Source organism: Enhydra lutris, unplaced genomic scaffold (genome assembly GCF_002288905.1).
Source record: "Enhydra lutris kenyoni isolate GAN:26980312 unplaced genomic scaffold, ASM228890v2 scaffoldscaffold53, whole genome shotgun sequence".
Taxonomy (NCBI): domain Eukaryota; kingdom Metazoa; phylum Chordata; class Mammalia; order Carnivora; family Mustelidae; genus Enhydra; species Enhydra lutris.
Window position 1 is genome coordinate 13,212,321 of NW_019154137.1, and position 23,978 is coordinate 13,236,298.

Genomic DNA, 23,978 nt, shown 5'->3' on the forward strand with positions numbered 1-23,978 from the left:
TACTGACCCATGCTGTTAGGACAGCAGAGAGGCACACACCTTTGGCCCCTTAGACAGCTGAGATTCAGAGTAACATCCCTGCTAGTGGTTCTGTGAGCATCTCTTAGCCCTGGGGTTTCTAGAATGGTGAACCTGGGTGAGCATAGGGAGTCAGGGCTGCCAAAGGCTGGTTCTAGCCCTTTAATGAGGAAGGATGTTTATGAGAGAATCAGCCCTTTCACTGTTCTTTGTACTATTAAATTAGTGGGAAGAATGTTCTTTCCCAGAAGTTTTATTACAACTAATGTTCTTAGTGGCCATATGGAATCATCATGGCAAGGCCAGCACAGGTCTAGAATCCTTTGTTTAATTGCACAGGAAATGATGTAAAACATCTTAGAAACATTCTCATTTAAAACGATTAAAGTAAAAAGATTTGTATTGGAAGGAGTGTGTTTCAGTTATCTGGTAAATTCACTTAAATTCTCAGATGTCTTCTCTTGCTGAGTAAACAAGGCATGATTGTAATGCTGGCTTTACGAAGTGCTGTTTTGTGTGTGTGTGTGTGTGTGTGTGTGTGTGTGTGTGTGAGAGAGAGAGAGACAGAGAGAGAGAGAAAGAGAGAGAAGGAGGGAGAGAGAGGAACAAGAGCTTATTATATGAAAAACACTGAATTCCAGGTTTTTCTCTCTCAGACTATATGGTTCTGGTCTAGAGTGTAGAACATGTTCATTAATGTATTAAAACACACCCACGCTCTTGATTCTTTGAGTTTCTCTTCAATATGTCATATTCATCCTTGCACCTCCCATTGGCTGGCAGTGTGTTGAACAGAAATGTTCAAGTGCTTGAACAACCTGTGAATTAAAATGTTGAGTTTCAAATCTTGAGGTCCAGCCACAAGAAACACACTGTTTTACTGGTGTTGGGACAAAACAATTTTTTAAGGGAATAAGATAATGTCATACTTTGTTTCTATTTTTTTTTTACCATGTTTAGAATTTGTTGCCTTTTTATGATTTCAACCACACATTGGACAGATGTCTTCAGGGACTTCTCTCCAACAACTCCCAGATCCCTTTCCCATGCCAGAACTCATGGTTTGGAGACTAACATCTTGTGAAGAGCATTTGGCTCATTTTCTTCTAAATGCAGTTCTTTGTGTTTGCTCACACTGAAGCTCATTTGTTACGTCTTCACTTGAGGGACCTTCCTGCTATAATAGTTTCACTATTTCAAAATGGGCTAAGAATCAGTTTCTCCATCATTTGTAAAATGTATTGCTTAAAAGATATTTCTATTGAATGAACATATATAGAGCTTACTATGTGATGGGCACTGTTCTAAGTAATTTATAAATATTAATGTACTTATTGAAATTAATCCTGGCCCCACTTTGGGAGCTCTCCCTTTGTATTTCATCAACCTCAAGATTGTGGGTAGAATTTAGGAAGCATGAACTTGGATGGAAATATTACACTTAGATTTTTCACTAACCTCTAACTGAAATGTAGCATTTTCTTCCATTACAGATGCAGGCAACAAAGTAAGGGGTTCAAGGTATCTGTGACTTTTCCACCAGCATCATGGATACCATGGTGTCATAAGTTATCCCGGCTTTCTTGAAATATTTGTGTTTATCACTACTTCAAAACTACAGTAGTTATTAGGCCTGTCACTACATATTGCTATTTAATGTGTTAAAGAAGCACATAAATTACTCTATCACAAATGTGTTTTGGTAACTTATTTCAATATAGTTGGGTTCCTTTGTATTTTTTTTTCATTCATTTAAAAATGTTATTCTCATAAGGGGTTCATGGACTTCACCAGACTTCCTAAGGGTCCATGGCACTGAAAATTGTTAAGGACACCTACTTCCTATTCTCTTACCCATACTAGGCAGAGGCTGAAGATGAAGTGGCATAGATATTGGGAGGACTCAGGTACCCTGCATATTAATCCCAGCTCCACCATCCGCTTAGTTGTGTGACCTGGGGTATGGCTCCTCATCCTTCTGATGCTTGTTTTCCTTAGCTGTAATAATGGTGAGAGAGCATCCATCTCTGCTAGCTCACAAGCTGTTGTGAAGATCAGATTTCAGTACAGGGTTGCGAAGATCAGATCAGTACAGGGTTGCTCTGACAACACTCTGAAGCATGATATAAAGTATTTCTTGAGGAATATTAATGAGTTAAGATTGAAGAGGTCTGGTGCTCGAGAGGGCTGTTGATCAGACCTGGAGTGAATGCAGTTAGGTAGAACAGTCTTTAATACGTCCTGCATCCCATTTTCCACCCAAGATCTGAGATCATCTTCATAAGGCTCTGGACTTGGGTCTCAATGTTCACATGTGGGTATAATCAATTCCTTTTCCTTTCTTCCATTGCCCCAAGTAATGGCTTCAGCATGCCTTTGATACCATCCACCTGGATAAAAAGTCAGGGAAGTTGAGCTCTTCAAAGCTTTCCATCACACTGAAAGAACAGGATGATGTTATGGATCTTGGGATATGGGAGAGAAGATAAGGCCACACTGGCCTCCTTATTAGATGGGATTATTATTCCATTTAATTATTATCCACATTAATGGGATGTGGTCTGTCCTGTGAGAACAGAGAGAGTGAAAGAGAGCGAGCATGGGCAAGGGGAGAGGCAGAGGGAGAGAGAGAAGCAGACTCCCTGCTGAGCAAGGAGCCCCATGTGGGACTCAATCCCAGGACCCTGGGATCATGACCTGAGGCGAAGGCTGATTCTTAACAACTGAGCCACCCAGGCGCACAACATACATTGTTGTATTAGTTTTGGGTGTACAATATAGTGATTCAACACTTCCATTCAACACCCAGTGCTCATCACAACAAGTGCCCCTCTTAATCCCCATCACCTATCTAGTTCACCTCCCACCCACCTCTCTGGGAACTATCAGTTTTTTCTCTATGGTTAAGGGTCTGTTTCTTGGTTTATCTCTCTCTCTTTTTTTATTTGCTTGTTTTTTGTTTGTTTCTTAAATTCACATATGAGTGAAATCATATGGTATTTGTCTTTCTCTGATTGATTTCACTTAGCATTCTACTCTCTAGCTCATCCATGTCATTGCAAATGGCAAGACTTCATCCTTTTGTGGCTAAATAATATATTCCACTGCAAGTATATACCACCTCTTCTTTATTCATTCATCTTATCCATGGACATTTGGGCTGCTTTCAAAGTTTGGCTATTGTAAATAATGCTGGTATAAACATAAGGGTGCATGTATTCCTTTGAATTAGTTGTTTTGTATTTTTTGGGTAAATACCCAGTAGTGGCATTACTGCATCATAGGGTAGTTCTATTTTCAATTTGTTGAGGAACCTCCATACTATTTTCCAGAATGGCTTCACCAGATTGCCTTCCCACCAACAGTGCAAGGGGATTTCTTTTTCTCCATATACTCACCAATATTTGTTTCTGTTTTTGATTTTAGCCATTCTGACAGGTGTGAGATGATATCTTATTATTGTTTGGACTTGCATTTCCCTATGATGTGTCTGTTGGCCATCTTTGGAGAAACGTCTTTTCATGTTTTCTGCTCATTTTTAAATGGGATTATTTGTTTTTTTGGGTGTTGAGTTATATCAGTTCTTTATATATTTTGGATACTAATCCTTTATTGGATATGTCATTTGCAAAATCTTCTCCCATTACATAGGTTGCCTTTTACTTTTGTTGACGGTTTCCTTCACTGTGCAGAAACTTTCTCCTTTGATGAAGTCCCAAAGCTCAGTTTCACTTTTGTTTTCCTTGCCTCAGGAAAAATAACCAGGAAAATGTTGCTATGGCCAACATCAGATAAATTATTGCCTGTTTCTCTGGATTTTTGTGGCTTCAGGTCTCATATTTAGGTCTTTAATCCATTTTGAGTTTATTTTTGTGTATGGTATAAGAAAGTGGTTTAGTTTTATTCTTTGGCATGTAGCTTTCCGGTTGTTCCAACACCAGACCTAAACACTCTTTTCCCCATTTGATATTTGTTCCTGCTTTGTTGAAGATTAACTGACCATACAATTGTGGGTTTATTTCTGGGTTTTCTATCCTGTTCTATTAATCTATGCATCTATTTTTGTGCCATTACCATACTTTTTTGATCACTTTAGCTTTGTAATATAACTCAAAGACTGGAGTTGTGATATCTCCAGCTTTGTTCTCCTTTTTCAAAATTGTTTTGACTATTCAGGGCTTTTTGTGGTTCCACATAAATTTTAGGATTTTTTGTTCTAGTTCTGTGAAAAATAGTGTTGGTATTTTGATAGGGATTGTATTAAATGTGTGGATTGGTTTGAGTGGTATAGACATTTTAACAATATTTGTTCTTCCAGTCCATGAGCATGGAATGTCTTTCCATTCCTTTGTGTCACCTTAAATTTCTTTGTGTCACCTTCAATTTCTTTTATCAGTGTTTTATAGTTTTCAGAATATAGGTCTTTCACCTCTTTGGTTAGGTTTATTCCTAGGCATCTTATTATTTTGGTACAATTATAAATGGGATTGCTTTCTTTTTTTTTTAAGGTTTTATTTATTTGACAGAGATCACAAGTAGTTAGAGAGGCAGGCAGAGAGAGAGGGAGAGGGAAGCAGGCTCCCCGCTGAGCTGAGAGCCTGATGTAGGACTCGATCCCAGGACCCTGAAATCATGACCTGAGCCGAAGGCAGCGGCTTAACCCACTGAGCCACCCAGGCGCTCCAATGGGATTGCTTTCTTAAGTTCACTTTTTGCTGCTTCGTTATTACTGTGTAGAAATGCAACAGACTTCTGTGCATTGATTTTGTATCCCAGGTCTCATTCTTAAGTTACTCCGTGGCCTTATAGGATTCCAGACACTAGAAAGGTAGCTCTGCTGTCATCAAAGCATTATTAATATTATTATTAGTTGAATAATAATTATAGCTATTTTTTAAAAACTTTTGCCAGGCAGGGTTAGTACTGGGCACTTTGCATTAAGCAAAGCCTTATGAGTGACACTTTCAGGGAAATATGCTTTCCATTTTATACATGAAAACCAAAGGCTCAGAGAGGTTAAGTGACATTGTTAGGAGGTGACCTTGGGCACCATGGTATAATAGAAGCATGAATTGAAGCCAGACAGATTTAGGTTCAAACCCTGGGCTTTATCCCCACTAGCTGTGTACCTTGGGCAAGTAGTTTAACCTGTTTGACCCTGTTTTCTCCTCTTACCATATTTCAAGCTTCTTAACATTAGTGAAGCCTTCCATGATGTCCCCCTGTAGTACCTTGTATGTGACTATGTCATTTAGCGGGCATCCCCACCAGAGTGTAAACTCTTGAAGGACAGGTCATGTTTTGTTCTCCATTGAATTTCTAAGAGTTGTACATATCAGGTGCTTTAAATGGCATGTGAATGAACAATGTGGGTCTTATGGTAATACCAAATAGGTTGATATGAAGGATAAATAACATATTGGAGCAGTAGGAAGTTTTAAGTTTCCAGTTGGACAGACTAAGATTCAAATCTCATCTCTGCTTCTTAGAAACTTAAGCAAGTTACACTACATCTCAGAGACTCCGATAAAACCTAGGATAATATTATCTACTATTCACAGTTGTAGTAAAAACAAATAAATCTCTCTGTCTCTGCCTCTCTAGATAGAGATACACACAAACACATATACACCCACATCACCGGTTAAGTAGGAATTACTAATCAATGTTAGCTTATATTATTAGTGCATATGAATGTAGTTTGTATAGAGTGTTACACAAATACTCATTTAACAAACATTTACTGAGCATCTACAATGCACCAGGTTTTGAGATGTGAGAGTGAACAAGACAAATGAGGACCATACTCTCCTAGAATTTATACTCTGGGACTGGATGTGGGGGGATGTGTGGGGGCACAGAGAATAATAATTCAGGTCTCAAGAGTGAGCCATCATTACCACCTCATTCACAACATTGACAGTTGGTCAACACTGAATACTTTTCATGCTGAGCTTTTATGGTCTTGGCTACCGGGTGAAGGATTTAAGTCCACCGTGTTAAAGCCTACTCTTCTAGCTCCTTGAGGGCAAGCACCAGGCATACTCCTTTTATATGCCATAATGCCTGGCAGGGTGCCTGGGCCTGAATAAATGTTTGGAAGATCTTTGAACAGCTATTTCCCTTCTTGAGGTTCGGCAACATGATGTAGCTCCACAATTCCAGGTGTGAACACAAAAACATTTTTCTTAAAGCGAGGGTAAGGTCATAGCTTATAATTAATTTTGGCCGAATCATAATCATCGTCATAACTCTTTATTGTGAACTCACTAAGGTCCAGGCACTGGCTGGGCAATTTGCACATGCTATCCTGATGACTCTACCACCACTCTCAGACAGGTACTATTTCTCCTTAAATTTACCCATAGGGAAATTGAAGCTCTCATTGTGCCTGTGTAACTTGACACACAGGCAGGAAGTGACTATAGGCAGCAGGATAGCATAATAGGTGCTCAGCAGATGGTAGCAAGTGTGGTGAAAAGTGAATCTGGCTCTATTTGAGAGACTGTCTAAGACAGAGCTAAGAATCCCAAGGGCTTACCCAGTTCCAGCAGGCGAGTCAAAGATCTTATATTTCTATGCTATCTTTTCAAGGGATATAGTTTATTCTGTATTCTGTGAAAAACATAACGTTTTGGGCCCAATTAAGAACAAAACCCTGTATAAATAGAACATAGGTAAGTGCTTAGTTTGCTCCAAAAACCAAAACCTATTTCATTTTCACTGAGGGCATTATAACAAGCAACTTGGTAGTATTAAAGAATCAGAACTAGAGATGTCACAGGACTAGGAAGAGAGACAAAACAACCATTTGTAAAATTAAAAAATGCTTCTATTCATTATTATCTGGAAAAAATCCAACTATTGAATCTCCTAAAAATAACAAAACAGTAATATTTCAAAATTTGGGCAGAATAACAGAACAATAATTAGAATAAATAGCACTGAGCATTTGTAAGGCAAAATAGCTTCATTAATATATTTCTATAATGGATGGAAAGAATTGTGAGATAGCGTGTGCTGCAATTTGATTATGTAATATAATGCAAATGGATTTTATTTTTAAACATTATGACAACTCTGGACTAGCATAGTAGTCAGGGTGCTCCAAAGAAACAGAACTAGTGGGATGTACACACACACACACACACACACACAGATTTATTTTAAGAAATTGGCTCATGTGATTGTGGGGGCTGGCAAATTTGAAATTTGTAGGGCTGGCCAGCAGTCTGGAAATTCTGGCGGGTGTTAAGGCTAGTCAGGAATCCAAAGGCGATCTGGAGGCACAATTCCTCTCTCCTCGGAGGACTTGAGGTCTTTCATGGATTAGATGAGGCCCAGCCACATTATGGAGGACAATCTGCTTCAATTCAAAGTCTACCAGGTTCAACGTTAATGATATCTTTTCAAACATGCCTTCACAGCAATGTCTAGACTGGTGTTTGATTAAGCAATTGGGCACTGTAGTCTAGCCAACGGTAACCCTCAGAGGCAGTGTATTCAAGCAGGCTGGGAGGAGTACACCTGGACAAAATGGGCCGAAATAATAGAAAGAGACCGTTTGTAGCACAAGGAGATTAAGTGAAGGATAGCAAGGGGTCTAGGTGTTAACAGTTGCTTTAAAATTTGTTGGTTTAAAGTGTCATGGTATTTAAGTTATTTAACTAAGAACTAATTGATAAGTGGCAAATTTCCCTTGATTTCAGAGATATTATTAAAATAAGGCATTCAAGGCCCTCTGTGATTGACAAATCAAAGGCTTCTATAATGCTGACGACAGGGAGAATGCTTCCAGGAGGGGGCTAGAGTAAAAATAATCCTAGCTCCCTGCTCTTGCCACAGCTGGGTACTTCAGGGGGAAGCCAGCTTTCTGGGAGACTGAGCTGCTGTGGAGCCCTATTTCGAGTTGTCAAGGCGAAGGTTTAGCATCTTCTTTCAACATCCTGGTACTCCAAAGAAGAAACTGAGATGATTCACTAAAGGATTAGAGAGCAAGTAATTCAAAACAGAACACCAAGCTGAGGTATAAAAAAGGAATATTTATCTTTGAAAAATACAACTTTGAACACTACCGACATCTCATTTACAAAGTATTTTCCTGAAATACTCTTCATTGGCTTTGCTTACTTAGTACATTCTTTTATTCTGAATCAAGACTCAAGGGAGGGCATGCTTGTGTTACTTTAAGCACCAGCAACACCACAGAAGAAAAGATAATCTGTGCCTCAGGATATTAGCCCCAAATCCTCATCCTTTCTCTTTTGTTTCCATCAAGGAGGATTTCCTGACTGGTCCACATACAGTTCGCCATTGCAGTCTGCTGGCGGGCACCGTAGAACTGGAGGTGCCCCCGGCCATTGGTGCTCCAGGAGGAGCTGAGCTCTTTGCAGGAAGCCTCACGTACCCAGGCTCATTCATTACCAAGAACTTTCTACTAATACTCCTATCAACTGTTTGCAAACATTCAGCTTGAAGTGAACATAGTATTTACAGCGGTACACGGTTTGCACTTCAACACGCTGATGGCAGAAGAAAAGGGACCAACAGACTTTGTAAGAAGGCCAGAGGGAAGGCATTAAAACGAATCCCTTCTGCTAACTTGTGTACGTGCATGTGCACAAGCACACAGGTGTGTTTTCATTCACTGAAACTAAACATGCCCTCCTTTAAAAGCAGACTATTTACAAGGTGATTCTGAATAGCACAAACACAAGCCAGTCACACTGGACACTTGCTTTCTGTGTATACATCTAGATGTTTTTAATCTGATATATTAGGGAAAATAACTTTGGAACATTTGTCAACTTTTGGTTCACAGTAATTTTGCAAAAAGCCACAAACCATTCTTTCTCTTTTAAAAGAGGAGCCTGATCAGGCACCTTCTAGAAGATGCTGTGTTATTCACTTACTGGCTTACTGGGTATCGGAAAGACCATGTCATTTACGGAGTACCCAGTGCTCCTCTCATTCCTCTTACCAGTAGCAACATTAATGCGAAGAGAAGTTTAAAACACAAACAAATCACATACAAATAATCAAAACATTTCAATTAACAGTGTTTAAAAAAATACCAAACTCTAGGACAGTAGTACAGACACTGAAAATACCCCAAATACTCTTTAGCCTCAGGCCTTTTTCAATATCACTAATAAAAGACACAAGCCACTGACAGAAGGGGAGCAAGTTACAGCGCTTGAGGGTTTGAGTCCATGTCTTTTTAGGGCCTGTAGCTCGAGGTGCTGCTCTAGGATCCTTATTTTAACTCATAAGATATTCTGGGAATGACCCAGCAAATTTAAAGCACTTTCACTTGAAAACCATTGAGAATACAAATTACTTCCTTGGCGTGTCTATGGCACATTTCTCTGCAGGAGCCCAGGCTGTGAGGCCGCAGCATTCAGGTCAGTTTCAGGCCCTCGAAGCCACAGAACTTCCACCTCTTCTCCAGACTGGCTCCGACCCCGGTCATTTCCTGCCTGAAGGTGTGCTGCAGCCTGCTCATGAGACATTCCACATCGCTGGTGCAGATCTATGGGCCAGACAGAGAAGCTTCACTGAGAAGCAATTCTACTAGCCTGTGGACAGGGCCCCCTGAGCTTCCCTTGCACGGATTTTGTAACTCCGTATGTAGGTAACAATTTACATACAACAAATTCACCTACTCTATGTGTAGAGTGTAATGAATTTTAGAACATTTATACAATTGGGCAACTCCCACCACAATTTAGTTTTAGAACATTCCATCACCCACAGAAGCTTCCTTCATGCCCCTTTGTAGTCAATTATCCCTCCCAATCCCTGACTCAGATTTTTTCGTTGTGGTTTTGAATTTTCTAGAAATTTTATATATGTGCAATCATACAATATATAATCTTTTGTGACTAGTTCCTTTCACTTCGCATCACGTTTTGGGGATTGATCACCACCGAGCTTTCTAATGAAAAGAGCTAGTGTCAGCTGTGTGGACAGGCTTGGGTTTGCAGCCAGCTGAATGACAGCTGCTCGGTGCCGCTGCTGCTGCGTGGAGGCCTACTGAGGCTGCAAAGCCTTTTGGGAGGGGAGGGAGGCAGGACAGAATTCTTCACACAAGCATTGCTTTACAAAGGAAAAATGACAGAAATAAGGAATGCCCTGTATTTCTACTTCTGTGTACCGTCTCCTTCTCCCCACTTCTCTCTCTCACACACACACACATAAAATCAAAAATCTGTGGGCCCCTTTAGGACTTGTTTCAGGTCACCACCTGACATGAGTAGCATCCTTCCCAACTGTGAACCTGGGTACTAGGGCTCTACTGAAGAGCACTAGGGGATCCTGGGAGAAACCCTCAGTTGCCGCCACATTGAATGTTCCTGAAATTGGACGGAGGGATTCCCTCACCAAACAATTCTGTTGGCATCACTGCAGGCTCTTCGGGAGGCCCTGTCACTACTCTGGCAGGAAGCTGCTCAGGAGAAAATGGGCCGAGAGTAGGAGTGAGGTCGTGCCTAGTGCTAGCAGTGGACGGTAGCCGGTTAAGTGAAAGATGCACATGTAGGGTATCATATAGAGTTGAGTCTCCATTCCAAAAACTATAAATATACAATGTTTCTGGATGTATTCGTACAATATGGGTGCAGCATACATACGGAAAATGGTCTGAAAGAAGATATGCCAGACTGTTAACGGTGGTGATCCTGGAAGGGTGGGGCTGGGCCACTTTCCCTTTCCCTTCATTGTCTTTCTGTTGCTTACATTTTTAACATAAAATGTAGCATTATTTTTTTACAACTTAAAAAAAAGGGCCAGATCATTTTTACTGATATATAGTTCAATTTCACACCACTGCAACTCACCACTTGGTCCTAGTGCTCACATTCAATCTCTCCCTTTGCTGTCAAATGGGCTTTTTAATTGCAGAATGGTATCACTTCCCAGAGCTAAATGAAAGGGGTGCGCTGGCTCAAACTAAAACCAATGCCACAAGAAGGATGCGTCACCACAGCTGGATGGGCAAGTGCCTCTGTTAAGAGGACATATGCTTAAATGGCTTAACATTTTGGACATCTAGCTATCGGGAATCTGCATTTCAGTGGCCACGTCTCAAGAGCCCCAGGTCCTGTGAAATAGTGAATATAATCCATGAGTGCATTTAACTGAATGCAGCTTCTGAAAAAAAAATCTATCTTGGGTTTATTTATTCTGAGGAGTCAAGAGTCCCCTCCTGCTTCTGTGAGGCATCTTTTAACTTTCTAGGGAACTAATATTTACTCTTGTCCCTGACGCTTTGTGTCCCCCATAGAACATTATCCCAGGAAGGAAGTGACCCATGAGATCGGCTGGGAGCAGAACTTGAGTCCATGCCACAGACTTACTGTTTCCTCTGTTTTGTTTTGGCCTCTGCCTTGATCATTTCAACATTAGGTAATGGCAGTGGTGACAGTCTTGGCTGGAGTAAGGCTTCTAGTTCTGAATATTAGCATTTGCTAATGGCTAAAGGTCAGTACGAAAGTATGACTGGTGAGAGAGAGTGGGTTATTTGTAGCTTATACAGAAATTAAAAGAAAGGAGGAAAATTCTTCTAAGACGTATCTTGGAAGGAGAGTAGACAAGTCATTCAGGTTTGCCCATGACTTCCTGGTTCTGGCATTGGAAGTCACGAGTCCTAGAAAACCCCTCAGTCCCGGGCAAACGGAAGCAGCTGGTCACCCTGCCTGTAAGAGAGAAGCGCTGCACTGCACTGCAATGAGAACAGGTGAGGGAAATTTCCTTACAGTGATTAGTAGCGACTTACTTATGCTTGAAGAAAGTACCCTCCATCCCCTTGCATACCCATTTCAGGACCCCACATACCTTACTATCTAGACGGTGCAAGTAGGAACAGATGTATTCAATGCTTGCTCCGAATGGGTGGACATGAAGAAATGTGGAAATAATCCCTATAGTGACAATACCATGGAGGTTACACTTGAGCATTATATTTGAAATGAGAGCTAACTCACATGTACCACATACTACATACTGGGCACTATTCTAAGTTTATATACATTTTATTCATTTAATCTGTACAACAACCCAGTGCATATACTGCCTCTCACAACACTGTATCACCTGTGGAAAAGCTGGCATTGGAAGAGTCACTTCCATCATTCATGATGGCTAAAGACCATTGGAGTTCTACATTTCACAATGAATTTGGAATTTTATAATGAATTTACAGTGTGCTGGCCTTTTGCAGTTATTCTGCACAGTCTTTAAATTGGACTTGAGCTTCTTATGCATTAATAACGTCTTGCTGTTGTGGTAAATGTACAAATCAGGTACTTTGCCTGATTCACTTCATGCCTCTCACAAGAAAATCTGCTGATTATATTTCGTTTTATCCTGTGAGTAGCTCCATAAAGAAAAGCCAAACATTTCATTCACTCAAGTGGTCACTAGCATTTGTTTGTGCTTAGAGCTCTAAATTTCAAGTAACACATTTTTTAAAATAGAAGTTTAGAGCCTTCAGGAATGTACATAATTTTCACTCAGTGTAACTATGGGGTGATTGGCAGCTATACACACTGCCTTGATTGTTCTGGACATCAGGTTAATTGTTCTAATACTTTTTCTCTGGCAACAGGCAGAACATAAATTGTTCAAAGGCCTACTATTTCTTTCTTCGGATTTTTTGAATTCCTCTCTTTTCATAAGATCTTAAGTACATCAAATAGTCCCAGAATTGAATTTGCTGAGAACTGCCAAGAAATAAAAGCTAAATTTGATTTGGTTTATAGACTATAACTTGTCTATTCCTTCAAGTGACTGATAAAGAATATCACCAGTCTGAGTTGTAGCTTGAAGTTCAAATCAGTTCTTTGTGAAAATCCTCCAAAAATCACAGGGCAAGGAGGAGGGCTGGGGGATCCAGGAGGAGCTGATGGTAGAGTTCAAAATCTGTTCGAAATGGGTGCTATTACTTATAACACTATGTGATTCTTAAATGACGAAGTAAATTGAATTGCTATACACTGACTGAAGCCGAGAAAGTTAAATTCTAAAAAAGACGTTCATGTCCAAAGGAATTCTAGGTGCTACAGCCAAGACAGGCTGTCTGTCAAATAATGAGAAATAACTCCAGAGGCTTCAAAACACTAAGCAGTTTCTGTGGGTTCACACTCAAAGAACCAATTTTAAAAAATAGATTTTCCTTTCTGTCAGCCCAAGACTATATTCTTTAAAAAACAAAACAAGAAAAAAAAACCAAAAAGAAAAACAAAACAAGAAACACTTATCTTAAGAATCTTTGTTTCTAGAACTATCCATTCACAGAGGCTTCCCTCTACTCTCTCTCTGTCAGCTCTCCCCGTTGCCATGCCAAATTGTTAAAGAACTTTGAGTTGTAAAATGGAAATAAGTTGTCACTTTTCTTGAAGACTCAATGGCAGATCCCCTTGTGCATCTTTATTAACATATCAAAGTGCTAAATCTGACTACAATATCCATTACCAAAGAAGGCAGATAAATCTTCAAACTATGCAGAAGCCAGTGAGTGTGAAGAACTTCTGAGATTGGGGTGGGGCCGCTGTGGGGTTCAGCTTCCTAGAAAGCAGCTGGGATTATCTGTTGAGGCCCAGTATCAGCCCCTTGGAAATGACTGAATATTTTAGGACTTCAAGCTGTCACTATTCTCCAAAATGGAATATCAAGTCAACGAGAATTTGTGCAGAATACTGGTAAGTGCAAAATGGCTCTGATTTTACTGAGGACTTCCTGTGGGCTGCACACTGTGCTAAGGGATTCAGATGAATTATCTTATTTAATACTCGCAGCTGCCCTTTGAGACAGGTAATATGATTCTGCCCATTGTGCTTCCTTCCTGAAGCTCAGAAAGGAAATGGTAGGGTCAAATGGGAAACCAGATCTGTTGACTCCTCAACCATGTGCTCTATCTTGCCTCTGCGGATGATTTTTATATAATGAGAACAATTCTAGCATTTATCTCGTCCAAGCCCTCCAGTGTCCAACACTCAACAGACAACCTCTTGAGTCATCTGCCAGGAACCTGGAAGAAAAATTTCTAAGAGGCATATACTTCCTCCAGAGGTTCATCTGGGAAAGTTCTCTGCCAAACAGTGTGCGCACCATAACCTTGAGTGGGAGTGAGAGGGCTTCGCTATCCTCACATAGAGATTTAAAAAATGTACAATGTGTTTCTCCAGCAGTCCCTTTCTTGTGCTTACACCCACACATTTGATGTGGCAGGAACCACAGGAGCTTGAGGAGGACTGGGAGCTGCTGTTACCATTTCTATGAAGTCTATACTTATTCTTATCCTGTCGTCTTCAGGACTCCGGGTCCGTGCATTGTCATGCTTCGTAAGTGCCTGGTGGGTATATTCATCTTAGGTGAAACCCTTTCCCCCTCCACCGTAGTTAATACGTTGTACGTGTGTTCCTTACCCACGAGCAGGGCTTCACGTTCAGATTTGATAGGGCTGCTGTTCAGGGTCTTCTCAAGAGGGTAGTCACTGTCCTGGCTTGATGTACACAGTCTAGTAGCACAGCTTTCCTGTGGGAATAATATGCTTCCTGAGTCAGTTCACCTTACTCGGTAACAGATTTGGATTTGATTATACAACAGGGAACTTTTAAATGTAGTACCCCAAAAGCGATACTGTACAATTTTGAAGACTGAATGGGAGAGAAAATAACATTAATTTATGCAAAAAGCACCACAGATCATCCAAAACTTCTTTACATGACTCCAAAACACAGAAAAATTTAGACATTCATCTTGGCCACTTTTTTTTTCCCCGCCTTCATCATTCTTGACTCTGTACAGGTAATCTGGGGAACCAGACCCAACATTTACTGCCTACTAAGTGCCAGGCACTGTTAGGTATGTGTTATCTCCATTCTACAAATGAGGAAACCGAGGCTTAAGTAAATTAGGTAAATTGCCTTAGATCACATTTCTAGGACGTGGTAGAGCCTAGATTTCACGCCGGGCCAGCCACTGCCAAAACCATTGTTCTTTTCCATTTTAGGTCCACACTCTGCTAAAGGCAGGTCCCATATCTGAGTGGGGAATCTACAGTGTAGCTAATCTACTCCCAAATAATCAACTGTTGGCTTTTGAACTAAAAATTAGAGCTTCCATTTATTGACTATCAACTCTCTCTTCTCCCTGATAAAGACATTATCAGTTAGGATATTCCTGACTTCATATGAAGAAATGACCATGACCAAAATATCATTACTCAGTGGCTTTCTTTGTTGTTGAAAGTTCTTTCTGAGCATAGCATGTATGGGTCGTAAAAGATACTCAGGTGAAATTAATGACCATTAATGACCAGCAATCAAACTGAAAAATACGTCCAGACCTTTCATGGATCTTTCTTTCTCTCTTTTGGCACTGAGAACATCTTTTCTGTATTATACATGTGAAGAAAGAGCCTTGAGAAGAAGGAATAAAAGAAATCACTGCTTCCAGTCTTACTGCTATTAGAAAAGAAAGTGTTGGGGAAATGCTCCTAGCGGGGGCAGATCATGGCTGACTCAAATGCTTTGTCACTTTTTCCCTTCCACAAGCCCTCAGCACAGACAGGTGTCCTTCTGTTTTCTTTAAAGATGCCTTCAAAGCGTCCAGGATGTTGCCCATGAATGAAATGAATGGTCTATGCTACAAGGCATGTTGTTTTGTGGATTTACAGGCTTCCTGGCTGTAGTCAGAAGGGAAGGCTTTCTTGATGACCTACTCAATCTTTGGCCCTTAGAATCCAATCCAGGCAGTAACCATCATGCCAAGTTTGATTTAAAAGACTGGCTCACTTCTAAGCCACGGGTTGTACGTCTCCTTCTAACCCCCTTAAAACATTAAATGATCCAGTAAGCCACTTCTTAAGCGTGAGAGTTTAACAGATTGGGGTTGATTTAAGATGTAAACACATCCTAAGAAGTTTTAGCCATCCTGAATAGAAATGTAGCCTTACTGAAACCTGACTTCAATTTTATTATAGCTGGCATTTAAAAAATTGGAAGGCATATTGAAGAGATGTTTATCAGCTTGAATTTTACTGGCAGATTCAAAGAGCTAGCTCTTTTTGCAGTAAGACAGACAGAAGTCACCTTGTTATGTTGCAAAACACTGACAATAACTCACACTATGGTTTACTGTCAAGAAACCCAAACAAAAACAAAAGAGATCCCTTCTCACCAAAACTTATTGCCTTCCTTTCAACCTGGAATTATTTTTGCAGTCTAACGTAATGGTACTTTGCTTCCTAACCTAATTGTGTCAGGTTGAAATATTTGGTCACAAATCAGCTTCCCAGAGAAGATCAGTTTATAATGCACTGCCACGACTTTTTCTGAGAGAAGCTTTGCTTACAGTACCAGGAAAAAAACATCCTGACTCATATTTTCCCTATTATCAATCGGCTCTCCTTCCTTATCCTCTTTAGCTGCTGTTTCGGGGTATATTCAGGTTCAGGATGAAAAACAGACTAAGGCGTAATACATTAAGGTTCTTCTGTGCCATTTGACCTCTTGCTTCTTCAAATGAAATACTTTATAAAGCAGAAAGTGGTTTACACTAAAGCGCCAAAAAGGCTCTTAAATTAATTTGTGATGTCAATCCTAGAGAATGATCCTAAGCGTAATGTTATTAGCATAACCTCATGCCTATCAATAGTCTTCTGGTTATGCATTCCATTTTACACAAGAAGCCAAACAGCTATGTAGCAGCTCCAAGACATTTTAGCAGCTCTGAAAGTATAGGGAAATTCCTGCCACACAGAGCAGCTTTGGCACTTTTCAATTAAATGCTTGATAAATGAATTTCTCTGGGATTGCACTCGTTTCTTTAATAGCACCCACAAAACTGGAAAGTGAGCTGGTTTTATGAAGTGGAAGAATTAAAAGCATATTGCAAATGGCCTCCAGAAGAAAACACTTTCAATCATTTGTTTCAACTACACTCAGGCTGCCAGTTCTCGATGGCACTCTGGGGGAAGTCACTATGCTGGCAAACACACCCAGGGCCTATATGCACTGCATCTTTTTGAGCTGAGCGCGAGAGATAAAGAGCACACATTCTTATGAAACTGTAGCATTGTTGATTTCTCTTGGTTGATTGCTCTTGGTCTGAGCTCCTAATCTCTTCCTTCTGAGACATTAAAATCAGGCAGTTACAGTCAATGGGTCTTCCTTTTCAGAGGATTGCTTCAGTTGAATGTTCAGGCATACAAATGATTAGGGAGGTCGGGTGGGAAGACACCATCAGTAGACTTTACACACCTCAAGCAGACTGGGCACCTGATTCCTGCCTGTGACACAGTAACTTATCCAGATGTTAGGAGGCTCCCTAAGAGGCCCTCACTGGCAGCTTTTATTGCTGCAAAGTCCCATCTTGCCCTTCTAGGCTGCAATCATCAAGCATTAGAATATTCTGTCTTTTTATTTACTTTCCACACATTTTCTCCCCTTTGGGTTTTGGCTATTTCACCTGCAGCTGCTCATTATTACACGAGATGGAGTGTCTGCAAAGAAATGCCCATGTTCTAGTTGTACTTGGGTATCTTCCTTTAATGAAACGCTTCATTAAAGGTACTCTGTGTCACCCACATTTTTTTTTTCACCTGCGCTTTCTATGTTGCTATTTGCTTGGCAAGATGAAGCAAGAATGAAGTATACACGCTGGTCTTCTCCAAGAGGGAAAGACTGAGGAATTTTAGGGATGGACTAACTTTGTATTCATTGAAAAGTACACTCATCAGAATCCTTAGATATGCCAAGGGCTCGCATCTAAAGGCAGAGCCCTTGATTCAAGAATTACCCCAGAGAGAGGGCTTTTAATCCCTACTCAACCAAGCATTCTAGGGTGGTTCCTACTCTAGGAACTTGCAGGGCATTTTCACTGCCACTGCAAAAGGTGGGGGGAAGGGCAAGGGCAAGGGTTCACAGGTGCTGATGTACCTTTTCTTTAAGATTTTCCAACATTTTTTCCACCTGCAATTTGTCATCCTTGACTTTTTCAAGTTCAGCTTCTTTCCTTTTGAATTCCTCTTGGACTTTGAGTAGATGCTACAAGACAGACCAAAGACAATCAAGTCTTGAGGAGCCACACTTCATTTCAAAACCCTGGCTGAAGTTAGATAGTAGGCTGGCCTGCCTCACTTTCTTCCAGCCCACACAATCCTCTCTCCATGCAGAGATACCAAAGGGAGAATCAAGGTACTTTTCACTTCAAGTTATTTTATCTAGCTCTTAGAAACTTCTTTTGGATTTACTCATATTTTAGAAAGCATCTGAGAAACTAAATGATCTAATCGCTTAACTTTTCTATTTCAGCCAGGGGTAAGGATAGGGTATAGTGTTAATCTCATGTGGACAACATCTTGGCTGCTGCGTAGAACTTAATGTTGTAAAGCATTCTTTCAAATAGTCATTTTCCAAGCCAAGTTCAATTTCTGTGAGGGAAACATTTCACAAATGTTTGTTTCCACATCAGTAGGCAAGGAACTGGATTCATCATCATTACCGATTACAAAAATATTACTTATTTAGCATCTAACATGTGTCACACATGTGGATAAGGTTTCATATGTGTGATCTCATATAAACGTCAAGTAACCCTATTACACATAGTCCTGTTAGTGCTTTGCCTTAGGCCATTCAGATAGTAAGTGGCAGAGTTAGGACTGAAACCCAGGTTGGGTCAAGACTACAGTCCATGCTTTTAACCACTATGTTAGACTATACTTCTTTTTGGGATAAGATAGGAGAACCTTTATCTTGTTTACAAGGCTATTTTCCAATAAAAAGTAATCAAAATGAGCGAAATTAATTTGTCAGGATGTAGAGACCTAATTTTCTCAGAGGTCTCTGAAGTGATGAAATGAAAAAAAAAAAGTTCATCATCTTTAAATTGTATTTCAGTAGCAGAACTGTCCTTCTGTGGAATGGTTTCAAAATCAAGGTAAGAGAGAAAAACAACAAAAAATGTTTCCAAAGTTTTGCTTTTCAGAGGCTTGAAGAAAACCATTGGAAGAGCTAAAACTAACACACGGTACAATATATGTTGTCAAAATTCTTTGAAGTCTAGCTGAAGAGATGCATTTTTTTTTGGTGGAAAGATCTCAGATATAATTTACATGTTCTAATTAAATTCCATAGTGACAGTAAAAGGAAGGTAAGCATTACTTCACACATTTTACTAATAGGAAAGGTAAAATATTAATGTGATATTGCTTGTCACACAGGAAGACAGTGGTAGCAGAAGTAATAGGAACACAGGGCTCCTAGTGCCAGAAGAGACTCCTTGTTCACAATGTGTGATTTCCAGTCAGCAATAAGCTTTGCCCCAGATAATTCAAGGCATACAATTAAAAAATATTGCTCAATTTAAATTTTAAGGAAAATGGCTGGTCATCTGACAAGACAGAAGAGGATAGCACCCTTACTCAAAAATACTACTCCTTTATTATGATGGGAACAGATGGTAATATCTTTTAAACGGTAGGCTCACTGTGCTGATGCTTACATAAAACATCTAGACATTGAGCATCTATTACATACTGTTGTATTTGAATGCAATTACAGTTGGATGCATCTATTTACTTTACTTTTTATAGTTGGAATAATGTGCAGGTAAACTCATTCACAGAAATGACTGTGAAAACAAAACAAAATAAAAACCAATTGATATTATGTGCCGAAAGCACTGATAGTAAAAAAACAAGGTAAAATTCCTGCCATTTCTTCTAACAGGCTGCATGGTCCAGCACTGGATCAAGTAGATACTACTTTTTCTATCTAAGTAACTGAAGACCTTCATAAACACCTCGAGGCCCTGTACAGACTCCAAAGCACCTTCTGAAGCAGAAAGAAAAGATTAGATTATGTTTGGTGTAGTTTGAGTGTCAAGTATTTTTTACTGAATGTACATCCTTTGAAAATAGGTGATCTGGGACGCCTGGGTGGCTCAGTTGGTTAAGCGGCTGCCTTCGGCTCAGGTCATGATCCCAACATCCTGGGATCGAGTCCCACATCGGGCTCCTTGCTTAGCAGGGAGCCTGCTTCTCCCTCTGCCTCTGCCTGCCTGTGCTCGCTCTCTCGCTCTCTCTTTCTCTCTCTCTCTGACAAATAAATAAATAAATAAAAATCTTTAAAAAAAGAACATAGGTGATCCACGGGACACCTGGATGGCTCAGTTGGTTAAATGTCTGCTTTCAGCTCAGTGCACGATCCTAGGGTCCTGGGATTGAGTCCCACATCAGGCTCCCTGCTCAGCAGGGAGCCCACTTCTCCCTTTGCCTGCTACTCCCCCTGCTTGTGATCTCTCTCTGACAAATAAATAAATAAAATCTTAAAAAAAAAAGAAAAAGAAAATTGGTGATCCACTGCTACCTTTGAATTGGCCAGAATATTTCATTAACCGTAACACAGACCTTTCTTCGGCTATGCCAGAGAACAGAATATCAAGAAAAATAAGAGGCTTGCTATTCTCTTTGCTGGCAGGGGACATTTTTCCAGGTGAGGAGCTGATACTAGCCTTCCTAAAAGCTCAGAAAACCAAAGAGCCTTTACCTGTTGCATTCCTTGCAGGGCTTGCTGCAGGAGTTTCAGCTGCTGTTCCTTGTTTGGGTCATCTTCTCTGGGGGCTTTGCCTTGTTCTTGCTTGAGCAATTCTACCTCATTCCGATAGGCATCGAGCTGCCAACGGAGGCTGTCATTTTCTTCCTTCAGAGTTTCTGCCTGTGATACTAAAGTTAAGCGGTCAATATGAAGTCAAACCTCCATCTATCCATACTCTTTGTGGTTCACCTTAGCCCCATGAAAACTTAGTAGTTTTTAATTGACATGTATAAAAAAATCTCTTGAGCAACTTTAGGTTTGAGGTGGCCATGGCAGCAAGAGGTGGACCCCAAAGCACACAGAACCATTTTTGTAAAGGAACATAGGATTCCAACACCCTGAAATCCTCATCATGCTTCATATTTGTCACCACAAATATAACTCAGATATTCCCAGCTAACATTGGTCACTTTTATTTGGAAGGCAGCAAATGATAAGTTCTGTAATGATAAAGTGTAGGGCTCTTTTTCTTGAACTGATGACTGTCCATGTGATAATCTTGCAAGGCAGTTTTTAAAAAAGTGTAATCTTTACTATCCTACAGAGGAAAGGTAAATGTAAAAATTAAGTCCACTAGACTCTGGTTTCTGGTCTAGTGTGTGAGGAGTTTAGAAGTCACCATTCCAACCTAACAAAGAATAAAATGCTGAATGAACTGAAAAATCAACAACTCATCTTAGAGCCACCAGAGAATTGAGGTCACACGGCAAACTGCTGCCCCCGAAACCAGAGCGACAGGAGAATCTAGACAATCATAACTTACCAGACCAGAAACCTATGGGTAGGAAGCTCCACAGGAACTGGTGGCAAGTAAAAAAACCTAAATTGTAATTGGCTAATTGCTGGAGGCTCAGTGTGGGCAAGTTCGAGATTTAAAAATTCCAGAGGGACTCAGTCATAGTAAGTTCGCTATCTTTTCGTGAATTTTATCTCTTGGAGCATAACCAAGTCCTTACAACGAATATTAGAGAAAAATCCCCCTTGTGCTTCCATCAGGAGGTAGGGAAAAGAAACCATTTTGAAATACACTGGAGCATTCTGTTCTTCTTAACAAGGCCTGCCTTCATAAGAAACTATTTTACTGGAGCCTAACCTGCTAGGGTATTACCGAAGCCTAACTGACCTGCAGAAGGGAAATACCCTCCAGCCATCCTGCCCCAAGTAAGGGGGGAGACAAAAAACTGAGAAGCACTTATGAAATTCACAGTCCAGAGGCATATGCTCACTAAAAGATAGAGACCTGATCACAGGACTAAATAAAGCTTTCCCATACTTAACTACCACACCACTAAAGTCTTATTTACTGGAGATCTTTTTATCCAGTACATCACGTCCAGATTTCAACAAAAGATTACAAGGCATACTAAAAGGTAAAAAACAAACAAAAACAAAAACAAAAACCAACCAACCAACCAAAGAAACACAGTTTGAAGAGACTGAATGGGGATCAGAATACAAGTCAGATACAGCATGAATGTTGGAATTATCAGACCAGGAATATAAAACAGCTATGATTAGTATGCTAAGAGCTTTAATGGGAAAAGTAGATACCATGAAAGAACAGATGGATAATGTAAACAGAGAGATGGAAATTCTAAGGAAAAATCAAATAGACATGCTAGAGATTAAAAAAATAATAATACTGTAACAGAAATGAAAAAATGCCTTAGATGTGCTTATTAAAAGACTGGACATGGCTGAGAGAAGAATCTCTGAGCTCCAGGGTATGACAATAGAAACTGCCTAACCTGAAAAGCAAAGAGAAAAAAAGCATTAAAAAAAACCCCAAGCAGAATATCCAAGAACTATGGCACAACCACGAAAGATACATGTCGTAAGAATATTAGAAGGGAAATAAAGAAAGGAATGGAAGCAACAGGTGAAGCAATAATTGCTGAATTTTTCCCGCCAAGTTATTACCATACACCAAACCACAGATCCAGGAAGTTCAGAGAACATCAAGCAGGATAAATGCCCAAAAATTAGACCTGAAAAGACACCCCATCAAAGATATATCCACAGCATCTAAGCATCATCATATGTCATATGTCATACATCATTAGGGAATTACAAATTAAAAGAACAAAAAGATACCACTACACACCTATTAGAACGGCCAAAACCCAAAATAATGATAACACCAAGGGCTGATGAGGATGTGCAGCAAACAGACACTCTCCTTCATTGCTGGTGGGAATGCAAAAATTCTACTGGCACTTTCTTATAAAACTAAACATACTCTTACCATGTAATCCAGCAATCGTGCTCCCTCATATTTACCCAAGTGAACTGAAAACTTATGTCCCCACAAAAATATGCACATGGATTTTATAGCAGATTTCTTCTGGCAATTTTAAAATCTCCCCAAATTGGAAACAACTGTGATGTTCTTTAGTAGATTAATGGGTAAACAAACTGGTATATCCAGAAATGGAATATTATTCAGTGCTAAAAAGAAATTAGTGATTAAGTCATGGAAAGACTTGGAAGAAATGTAAATGCATATTACTAAGTGAAAGAAGCCAATTGAAAATGCTACATAACTGTATGACTCCAACTATATGGCATTCTGGAAAAGGCAAAAACAATGGAGTCAGTAAAAAGATTAAAAAAAAATCCCTAACCTTGTTGCCAGGGGTTAGGGGGAGGGAAGAATGAACAGGCAGAGCACAGAGGATTTTTAGGGCAGTGGAACTATTCTGTATGATGCTGTAATGGTAGATACATACATTTTAAACATTTAAACCCATAGAATGTACAACACCAAGAGTGAACTCTAATGCAAACTATGAACTTTGGGTGATAATGATGTATTCGCTGACTGTAACCAATGTACCCTTGTGGTGCAGGATGTCAGTAGTGGCGGGGGGGACTATGTATGTGTGTGGGGGAGACAGGTATTTGGAAGCTCTTTACTTCTTGTTTAATATTGTTGTAAATCTAAGACTACTCTAAAACATTAATTTATTAATTAAAAAACCCCTAAGACACAAGAGGAAAACTTGGTTAGCTTTATTTATGGTTAGGGCTCATTTTTCAAGGCCAAAAATCTGAAAACCTATTACAAAATGTTTAATCAGAGGATTTTCATTCATTCAACAAACACCAAGGACCTTCCCTGTACCAGGCTTATGATAATGGTAAAAAATGAGATTCCACTAATCTCTATGGCTCACAGTCTAAATTAATGGAAACATTTGTAGTTTATTCCTTTTTTGATTCCTAACACAGCAAAAAGCCAAAAAGAGATGTTATCAAAATGAATCAAAATTACAAACCTGTATATTAAATGTAAAGAATGTTAAAAGACAACTTGTCAAAGGTGTGAATTTTTTCAGTTACTTATGAGGGAGGGAC

At 39.9% G+C, this 23,978-nt stretch overlaps 1 protein-coding gene across 3 annotated transcripts in view; it reads right to left on the reverse strand.

Annotated features, from left to right (window-relative positions):
- Positions 1-8,040: 8,040 nt before the first annotated feature.
- LOC111157249 (ecto-NOX disulfide-thiol exchanger 2) overlaps positions 8,041-23,978 on the reverse strand; it is a 78,288-nt gene continuing 62,350 nt past the window's right edge. The window contains exons 9-14 of one of the 3 annotated variants that reach the window (XM_022518521.1): positions 22,763-22,768; positions 20,574-20,749; positions 17,961-18,068; positions 14,445-14,553; positions 11,854-11,939; positions 8,041-9,550 (exon numbers count right to left, since the gene is read on the reverse strand). In XM_022518521.1, coding sequence (XP_022374229.1) covers positions 9,419-9,550; positions 11,854-11,939; positions 14,445-14,553; positions 17,961-18,068; positions 20,574-20,749; positions 22,763-22,768 — 617 coding nt within the window. In that variant the 3' untranslated portion in view covers positions 8,041-9,418. The remainder of the gene's footprint in view (positions 9,551-11,853; positions 11,940-14,444; positions 14,554-17,960; positions 18,069-20,573; positions 20,750-22,762; positions 22,769-23,978) is intronic. The other 2 variants (XM_022518524.1, XM_022518522.1) reach the window with 2 other exon arrangements.